Source organism: Balearica regulorum, chromosome 20 (genome assembly GCF_011004875.1).
Source record: "Balearica regulorum gibbericeps isolate bBalReg1 chromosome 20, bBalReg1.pri, whole genome shotgun sequence".
NCBI classification, from domain to species: Eukaryota; Metazoa; Chordata; class Aves; order Gruiformes; family Gruidae; genus Balearica; species Balearica regulorum.
Genome location: NC_046203.1, coordinates 3,514,757 through 3,525,036, shown reverse-complemented (window position 1 = coordinate 3,525,036; position 10,280 = coordinate 3,514,757). Strand labels below are relative to the sequence as shown.

Below are 10,280 nucleotides of genomic sequence, written 5' to 3'. Positions count from 1 at the left end.
GCGCATGCGCGGTGGTGGGCGGGCGCTGAGGGGAGCTCAAGGAGAGCGGCGCCGCCATGCCCGGTTCCGTGCAGGTGCCCTCCCTGGAGGAGCTCGACGTGCAGGAGGTGAGTGAGCGGCCGCCGCCAGGCCCTTCCCCCGCGGGGTACCGCGGTGGGCCGGTGCCGAAGCGGGCTGCCCCTATTGCCGCTCTGCCCCGCTGTAGGTGAGCGTCAGCTCGGCCGTGCTGAAGGCCGCGGCCCACCACTACGGCGCGCAGTGCGACCGCCCCAACAAGGAGTTCATGCTGTGCCGCTGGGAGGAGAAGGACCCGCGGAAGTGCCTGCGGGAGGGCCGCCAGGTCAACCAGTGCGCCCTCGACTTCTTCAGGTGAGCGGGGCCCCCGGCGGCCGCCCGTCTTCCAGTGCCCCGGAGGGCGCCCGGACGCAGAGACCCGCTGCTGCGGGCGCCGGCGGCCCTCGTCTGCCCTGAAGGCGAAGCTGTTTCGGGGCATCTCCCGGTGCAGTGCGTCCTTGCCGAGTTTTGGTTTTCGAGCACTGGCAGCTTAATTAAAAGTGCTGCCACCATCATGGCCTTCAGAGCCTTTATTCTTGCTTCCTAAACGTGAACTTTTAAAGGTGGAGGTTGTGCCCTTTTTGTTTTAGTTTATTTATTTGTATGTCAAATTATCCTTTCATACAAAGCTCTGTGTTCTCTGCTCCAGAGTAAGCTCCCAGGTTTTTGTTAGCCTAGCAAAGGACTGAAGGGTGTGTGTGTAGAAGGCTTCTGCTTCTGCACCTGGCACCTATCTAATGAAATCCAGGAAACCAACCTAAGCTTTGCACTGTCTGTCCCCTGTTTCACAGGCGTACTACTGTGAAGCTCGAGTAGACACACCATTTGCCTCTTTTGACCAAAAATGTAGATCAAGATATGTCCCAGTATCATGTTCTTAAGTTACTAGCAAAAGGCCTACTTTAATTAGCTCAGAGTGTGTCCACTTCTAGTATAGCAGCTAGTAATCAAAACCCTCTGTCCTAAGCATGTTTTCTTGAGCTTAAGACATCAAACGAATTTGGAAGCCTTAGAGCGTTGTGTAATGTACACTGTTACTTACCAAAGCAAGCATCCCCTATGGGGAGCTGTAGACACCTACCTAGCCAGAATACCTTCCAAGTATTGGTGAAGTTTTATTGCTATCCCTACTTGTAGCTACAGTGCTACAAATTTTACCGGTGTTGGTATCAAGTTCTGTTTAATGATGCTTCAAATATTGGCTTGTCGGAAGACTTTAAGTGTTCCTGAGAACTTAAAACTACAAAACCACTTTATCACAAGTTGAAGTTTGATTAAGAGAGAAAAACATTAAAGCTACAACACTTGCTAACCATTTTCTGTCTGCAATCTCTTACAGGAAGATTAAGACGCACTGTGCAGAGCCATTTACTGAGTACTGGACGTGCATTGACTATACCAACTTGCAGGAGCTCCGTCGATGCCGAAAGCAGCAGGCAGTATTTGATAACTGTGTGCTGGAGAAGTTGGGTTGGGTGAGACCTGATCTGGGAGAGCTCTCTAAGGTAACTTCATACCTTTTTGTTTGGATAGCCAGATTCTTCTCTCCCTTCTTATGGACATTTTGTCCAGACCAGGTCTTAAACTCTTGTCCCGGTCAGAACGTGATTTATGAACTGAACACGGGAGGCTTGTGGACTAGAAGTCAAGACTCTGTCAGAATTCTTCAGGGTTGCTTTCCCAGAAGACTTGCGCTTTTCTTAGGCAACGCCGCTTTTCCGCTTTTCCTAGCGCAGAGACCTTTCTTTTAGGAGTCAAGCTCGCACACATGCAGAACTACTCTGTAGTTATGAGTGAAATGTCCCTCCCCTCGCTCTTTTTTGGAAGTACTCTGGAGATAGCTTTCATCAGATCAACGATGTGTCCTTAGTGTTGTTTGGAACTTCTTGCTAGCTCTTCCTTCTGACTCAATCTAGCTTTTCTATTAAATGCTGTGAGAAATTGTGTCATTTCTTCTTTTTTCTTTCCAGGTTACAAAAGTGAAGACAGACCGTCCTCTGCCTGAGAATGCCTATCACTCTAGACCTCGACCAGAGCCTAACCCACCCATTGAAGGAGAGCTGAAGCCTTCTCCATTTGGCAGTAGGCTCTTTTTCTGGTCCTGGTAGAGTGGGCAGACTGCGCTGTAACTACAGTGCGAGGATGTATTGCTTGCAAATGTAAATTGTCCAGTATGTGTTGGGTATAACTTTAATGATTAAAGAACCCCAAACTGTTACATGGCTTAGTAGACTTCTTTAAACATACTTAAACATCATAGCAACTAAAAAAATAACCTCCTTCCCTGTTTTGCACAATGCTCTCTGCAGTCATATAGCCCTTAGGACCGTCTTAACACTAGTAGTGTCAGTTGCTTGACAGTGGCTACCAGGCTTGTCCGAGATGTGTGTAAATGTAGCCTGAGTCTTTGACTACTGCTTCAATCAATCAAAAACTGGTGTGAGACTTTATTTGCTTACTGAAAACACTCTCACTTGGATCAAGGAGACTTTGAGAACAAACAAGTTGTTAATGTCTTCGTTTAGTCTTGCAACTGATAATTGTGCATTTTTTTTTTTTCCCCAAGGGAGTCCTTCTGTGTAGGTTTAACCTAAAATCTGTCTTGGAGCAAGGATCTAATCTGAATCTGTGGGTTTTGCTAGGTATGAGGTCAGTGCTGTTTCTGACACAAAGATCCTTGTTCTGCTTACCAGCTACTCCTCATGCAGCTAGGTTAGTGGCTTCCATTTTTTTAATGTCTTTATTGGAGGAACACAAGCTATTAATCAGAAAAATTACACTGTATTTTCAACACCTTTAAGGAAAAATTACCTCCTACAGGATCTTCCTGTCCCATTAAGCAGTGTAAGAAGGTGGCTTGTCTTATGTCTCAAGGCCCTGACTTGAGGCAGATCCTTCCCATTGTTTCACTGTTACATTCTTTTTGATAGAGGAATAAATCAGTTTTGTTTCTTTTCTACAATACCTAAAAGTCCTATGTTTCATAGGAAGTAGATCTCATCTTTCTGCACTTCCACCCAATAGCAAAACCTTATTACAAAGGTCAGAAAAAAAATAAATGAGCTTGTTTTCATGAAGCTGTGTGCAGTTCAGCTTGCTCTGGGCCAGATTGTGTAGCCTGAACTGTAGCAAATATTTGAACAGTACTTTGCTCCTTGAGTAGCCTAGCCATTATTAGGATCTGAAGATTTACCATCTCCTTGTTTGAGGTAGGATTAAACTGTAATGGGTTTGTAGCTGCAGCATATGTTTCTGATCCATGGAGCTAGAGGGAAAATTGTGTAACATCTAAAAATAGCTCAGGCACTGTGTGGCTCATGGGTTCTTGCTACTTTCTGCTTGGGTATGTTGACTGAAACTCAAAGCAGGTGCTATGGCATACATGTTTGCATTTTAATGTACATATCGTGCTGTCTTAGCAGCTCCTTGTCTAAATCAGTGAGGTGGTGTGCACCTTTGTGGTTTTTCCTTCCAGATCGCTGCCAGCATTTCAGAGCACCATGTATTACTGAAGAAAGATAACCTCTTTTCTGCAGAGATTGAAATTAGGACAAGCTTGAGGTCTGATTACATTCAGCTGAGTGAGTGAAATGAGGTTTGGCCAAGTAGAGGATAAATTGTTCTGGGATGTTAACACGTGTCACTTCTGATCTTTTGTTGCTGACCTACTCCAATAGTTAGTCAACCTTGCAGAAAGACTTTTTAGATATTACTTTGTTTTGCTAGTAACTTACTATTGTCAGCATAATATATGAAACGTTGCACTGCCGAACATCTGCTTTTGCATAAACAGGCATGGGCATTCTAGTAGTCAGCCCCTAATCATAATTAAAGAGTATTTTTCCCATTAAATTGCTTCTGAAAAAAATGACATGCATAAATAGGGGGGCAATTCTTTTAAACAGCCTTTGACGAACCTCACCTTTAAGTTGGCTAGTACTGTAAGAAAAAAAAATAATCAGTGGTTTATGCTGCATCCTCAAAGGTTTGAGGTAGTTAATTCTGACTTTTAAATGTGGTCAATGCATTGTTACTGGATCAACCACCTCTGACCCAAGGGGTAGTAGATTCAGCTCGTGTGAAACAGATTAACAATCTGCTCGCCTAGGTTCCCACTTCAGTTTCAAGCAGAAGTGGGCAGGTGAATGTATGAAAGAGAACAGCAGAGGAGAGCACTGAAGGGATAAAGTCAAGTAGAATTCAGCTGTACTGTGAGCACTTCTTTCATTAACCTCTTTGTGACAATCGCTTCTTGTCTTTATCTCTTGGCTGAATCTCTGAGATGTGTTCCCAGAGGTCTGTTTCTTGGTGCTTTGGACAGTGCCTGTATGTAGCTATTTCTGTTCAAAATCGTTGTGTGGCTTTACTCAAACATAGATGCCCCCTTTGGAGCTGTAATGTTTTCTTGGAAACTTTAGAACAAGTGAATGTCAAGATTGAGTAAAGACCATAAAAGTATTTTTGAGGAATGTATCTTGACATATTTTTGGCAGATGGAGAGCAGACGCTTACAGATTCAACACAGATATTTTACTGGTGATGTGAGAAGTGTTATTTGTTATGTTGTAGGCTCTTAGCTCTGCCAGAGCTTCTAATCACGTGTCAAGTAAGCAACATTTTAAGCCAGTGTCGTGGTAACTTGCCACACCACGGGCTAGATTAGCCAGAACCTGCTCCTTCCAGATTATAGGTAGAAAGAGTAACGTCCTAGTGTAGTTTCTAATCTTGGAACAGTAGGAGCGTGCATTTCTGGTGCAGCAGAATTACGTGGTGCTAGCACAACAGCATCCTTCTGAAGATAAAGTCCTCCTCCAATACACCTGGCAGTTCGACATGCCCTGGTCTCAAATGGTTCTGCTTAACTCCCAAGGCGAAAGCGCTGGACAAGGTGTGCTGTTAGCCAAAATGGCCAGGAGTCCAACAGCAACTACTCTGCTCAAAGCCACCAAATCTGAGCAAGTGGTGACATAATTGGTTTTATTTAGCCCTCTTGCCAGTTTGATAATTCTGTTGCATGTCATATTATCCATATTATCATCCCTGATAAAAAGAGACTCCCAGGAGTTAGTTCAGGTGGAACCGACCTTTCAAGCATTTGTAAGCTGAGACTGGCTAGGGCAAAACCCATTCTTGTACTCCTCTTCCTCTGCCTTTAATTGCAATATGGTTCTAGAATGGATAAATAAAGGTCAATTTCTCCCCCTTGCCCTTCATAAGAGAAGAAAAAACCTGTGTGTTTATATCAAGGATTCATAGTTTTAAAGAACCTTTATCTTCAGAACAAGGATACTCCTATAAAGACAGAGAAGAAACTTGGAGTTCAGGACAACTTCGCAAAATCCTCTTGAAAGCTCGCTGTGTACTCTCGTACTAGAAGCGTTTTGAAACTGGATCCATTGGATATTAATAGGAGATTAAGACTCCCTCTTGTGGCTGCATTAAGCTGATTTTGGGCATATGTGTGAAGATTTTGCTGTCACAAAAGTCCTAAGGCTACTTCAGTATTGCTAATAGAAACTTAATTAGGTCTTTTGTGGCTGCTACAAAATTCACTTGAATGTTGTCTCAACTTGATTTTTCCTACACATGAAAACCCTTGAATTCAGTATGAAGTGAGAAGAGGGAAAAAACCAGTTTGAAAATGTTCTGATCACCTCAGTCACACTTGGTGTGACTTAAGGAAGTGAAGGCAGAGCCAAAGTAGATGGTGGTGGTTGGGAAATCCCAGTGTGGATTATATTTGTTTCTCTGAATCCAGAAAGGGAGAGTCCCTGGTGCTGCAGAGACCAGGATGGTTCTGGACCTGTGGGCCAGTGCTAGCAGTGTGACAGGCGAACATGGGAAGCACGTTAATTGCAGTATTTAACTTTGTGTAAAAGGACATTATTTCTTTTTGTTAGGAATAGACATGACCTGACTGAATGGTCTTAATAATGCAATCTTGCCTTTCTGTTAATTGTTTCATGGTTTTTCATGTGAGTCCTTCTAGCTGGGGACTTGATCGAAGACACTTTCTGCACGGTTGAGTGTGGTATAAATAGTACTTTGGCAAAGGGAGAAGATCTGAGAAAATACAGAACAGCAAACTAGAGGCAAAAAGTCTGTAGTATTATTTTGGATGTTAAGGCAGTAAATCAGCCCCGCAAGCAGAAGCAGATGCTGAAAAGGGGGTGGCGGCTCCCAGACCCCAAAGGCAGGTCAGCAGCACAGCTCACTTGGTGGTGCAGGGGTTATTCCCAGTTTTGGTTTCTGCTTCAGCGAAAAGTTTCTCCACACCCTTACACGTGTTGCAAAAGCTTTGGCAAGCCTAACGCGTGCATTGATGTGGGTTCCTCTTGTGTGTGATGTCTGTGCTTGACGAGAGCAGGCAATGCGGAGAGCTGCGTTGCCTGTGTGCTCCAAGTCTGCCTGGCTGGTTGAGAGCTGGTCCAGGCTATCACGGGGCTGGGACACGAAGAGCTTTGCTGTGCCTGACTGGATCCAGGAATAAGGGCTCAAAGACATGAAATGCGAGCATTTAATAAGGTAAAAGCTCTGCTATCTTGCCTGCATCCCAAGCATCTCCCCATCGCTGCTGCCCTTTGCTGTCTGTGAAATAGCTTAGATTGTGTTTGTCTGCATTTGTCTGTTGCAGATGCCTGAACAAAAGGATTCCAACCTGTGTGTTCCTGTGCTCTTGGCTGGGCTGGCAAATGCAGATGGTTCAAGTGAGTGTTTCGTTCACGCTGTGTTCTGCAGCACAAAATGGCGAACAGCTTTTGCTGTTTTGATAGGGTTTAAATTAATTTCTCCCTTCTCACCAGGGGAAATGAGGGCTGCGAAGAACGGCCATGCCTGTTGCTTTGTTAAGCTCGGCTTTGGCTCCGATTCTGGCACCAAGAATGGAAATAAAATACAGGGAAGGGGAGCTTTATAAAAGAGCTATGGGTCTGCTCCCAAGTTGATAGGTTAAACTGTACAAAACACTGACTCTGAGGCATTGCTCTAATATTTGTAAAATCAGCATGGCAGCTCTGTTAAGGGCTATGAGTCACCCTGAGGGTGGTTCAGCTCTTTATAAGTAGTAGCTCAGCTTTCTGCTTCCATGCAAACGGGAGCGAGAATTTTAATGGAGTCAGAATTACCCCTTTGGTTACAGCACCGTCTGACCTCTGCTTTGTTCTCGCTGCCTCCCGTTTACAGCTGTGCGGAGAGTGGAACCTGACCCATCTTTGTCTGGGAGAAAAGGACTGGATAGAGCCCTTAAACGTGAATCACATCGATTGTAACTGTCGTCCCCCCCCTCCCGCTGCCCCCCCTGTCCCCGGCTCGCAGCTCTCTCCAGACTCCTGTGTCTGAGCTCTGCCCGGCTGCTCCTGCGGGACGTGGTCAGGTGTGGCCCGACTTGGCTTTGGTTTTCAGGAAGCCGCTGACAGCAGGGCTGACCCTGGCCATGTGCACGCAGCGGGAGGCTCTGCCTGTCCCCAGGCACGGCCTCGGGCGCTCGTGGCCAGCCTGCGCTCCAGGCTAAACAGAGGAAGGTGAGGGTCAGCAGCAGAGAGCTCTGCCCAAGACTCAGGAAGCACATTTTGGCAGAGGAAAGAAATACAATACAAGCAGGGAGGGAAACTCAGCTTCCATCCAACCCCCTCCAAGAAGCTTTTGGCTCCCTACAGCTGCTGGAGTCTTTACTATCAGTTATTGGGCTCTTTATTGTTACAGGCTTTCATGTGTTTGTTTTCTGTCTTTTACACCAGCATGTTGCAGAGAACGGAGCAACACCGGAGTAGCACGGACCGGAGGGTAGAGCCCTGCACTGAGGGACAGGCAACCCGGCTTCCCTTTCCTGCTTGTCACTATCTCATTGTGTGGCCTTGGGGCATGTCACTTCCCTCTCTGCCCTGGCTCCTCTGTGCGATGGGGTGGTTCCACCCAACAGAGCACACTCTGGTTGTTTACTCGTCCGTGTCCTTGTGAAGTGCCTTAGAGGAGTCTTGGGGGAAGCTCTGCATGGCCAGGGCAGGCACAACCCATCGCTCGAGGGGAGCCGCAGCCGAGTGCTGTTCTCCTTCCCCAGAGCCAGCGCCAGAATCCACGCACAGCGAGGGCGCGCGGGTGGGAGAGAAGTGGCGGGCCCATCGCCCTACCCTCGTCGCTCAGTCCAGCAGCTGCCGGAGGTTTGAAACGCTTTTCTCTGCAGACTCTGCCCGTTCTGCCCTCTGTAAGCACACCCGCAGGCGGACAGCTCTGCGATGGGGAAGGCAGTTGGAGTTCTCGGGAGATGCGATGTGTCACTCTGGGCAGTCTTGGAAGGGTATTTCCCAATTCTGAACAGCAGGGTCTCTCCTGCCTTTCAGAGATCGTAAGGGCAACACCCTGCTTTCAGCCCTGAGCAGTTCCTTGCAGCTGTGGCAGGGTGATGTGTGGAAATGGCTGCATACAGGGAGCCAAGGGCAAGGAGGTGGTTACAGGAGCAAAAGTCCCCAAAACACATGTTGCCCAGTGCACAGCGCTTGTCCTTGCAAACCCGCTCTGCTCCCCATCATCACTTGGTAGAGCCTTTGTTTGTTCTACCCATGAGTGAAACCAGTTGTGGGATGTTGTGTTCAGGGCATGACATAATCCCAGTCTGGGACTCCACTGGAGGAATCCTTTTGAAGATTTACTAGTCTGGCTAATTACAATAAAACTATGAAGGTGCTGCACTCTAAATGATTAACAGTTAATAAGCGGAGGTTTCTCTTTTCTCGTGCTTTTTGCTAGGAGACAAACCAGAGCAATGCTGGCTACGTCAGCGGCGTTTTCTTTTAGGAAGAAGGTCTGTCAGAGGCTTGCTAACACATGTTCACACAGCCACTGTCCAGCTCTGTGTTGCTGGGAGCAGATCATTTGATTAAAAATGTCAGTTGCTTCTTCGCCCCTTTCTCTGTATGTTGCCTTTCTGCGTTTCTTTAAGCAGTGACAATAGCCTGCAGGATTTATTTGCTGTTTGTTGACATTTTCGCTTTCTGATGCGCATCCTTATGTTACCCTGTAGAGTTCAGCTTGTGTCAACCACAGAGGGATGGTTTGAAGAAAGGCAACATTAGCTGGAAATGCCCCTTCCACCCTCAATCCCTCTCAAAATGCCCATATTTAATACACTTAAAATCTGAATTTGAATATCTACTTCCATATATAGTCCCATTTAGCTGTTACTGTCCTTAAAATATTTATTTGCTATCCATTCTAGGATCTTGATCATATTTTTGAGAGGATGTATCATTATGTGTCATCTGTAGTAAGTCCGTAGTGTCTCCTTTTCTGCGGTGTGGCAGGTTGGTGTCACACCTATAGCTTTAGCAGCCACAATTCTTAGGTGTGAAATTCTGTGTGCTAAATGGGAGCCGCGAGGGGTGAATGTATAGACGTGGGAAAGTGATGAGAGAGGGTTCTGGGCTAAGCTGGCAGCTGATGGGTGGAGGTAGCGGCATGGCTCCCGTGGGACTCCCAAGCCACCGGGAACCTCGGTAACATCAAGCTCCATCTTGGGGTGTCTTTCAGCCATGGCAGGCTGGCTGCCCCGTGGATCTGTGTGGGAGAAAGGCCAAGCCCCACAAGTGCTGCTGGAGCCCCATGGCCACCTGTCTCCAACATTTCCAGAGTACCGGCAGCTCCCGAGGAGCAACCAGAGCTACTGGGTCCTGGCCCTGGGCCGAGCCCGTTGGCGGGATGTGGGTGGCTGGGCCCTGGTGTGGCAGGCGAAGTGCTGTCGGAACAAAACTGAATTGAAGTGATTCTTTTCTTCTCCCCTTGGTCTGCGAGGAAATCTTTTTCCATTTACTATAAAACATGGTCCTTAATAGTGCTGAAGTGTTCTACGTATTTTAAATAAACATGAGTGGATTTGAGCCCAGGAGGACATGAAAGAATGCAGCATTTGCGGGGTACCGGCCCGGCACACATGTCAGCAATTTGGCTGCCTTGTGTACTTTGGCTTTTAAAAAAGCATTTAAAAGTAAACAAATGAAGGAAAATCTGGCAGCTGGATTTCAAAGTAAATTGCTTTCAGCTGATATACCCCGTTTCCAGCTTGCTTGGGTAGTATCAAGCCATACACATCCAGCAAGAAGAGCGAGCGGCCAAGGAGAAGAGCGGGGGCGGGAGGGAGAACAAAAGCAGGGAAGTTCTGTGGATTTAATTCTTCCATTTCCTTCCTTTGCACCACACACTCCCTGCCTGTCACTGCCCTCGTGTCAGACAGGCAG

At 46.8% G+C, this 10,280-nt stretch overlaps 1 protein-coding gene across 1 annotated transcript; it reads left to right on the top strand.

Annotated features, from left to right (window-relative positions):
* NDUFA8 (NADH:ubiquinone oxidoreductase subunit A8) lies at positions 1-2,272 on the top strand. The gene is made up of 4 exons (XM_075772312.1): positions 1-107; positions 206-369; positions 1,394-1,559; positions 2,025-2,272. Exons 1-4 carry the CDS (start codon positions 57-59, stop codon positions 2,160-2,162), a joined length of 519 nt encoding a protein of 172 aa, XP_075628427.1. The 5' UTR covers positions 1-56; the 3' UTR covers positions 2,163-2,272.
* Positions 2,273-10,280: the final 8,008 nt, after the last annotated feature.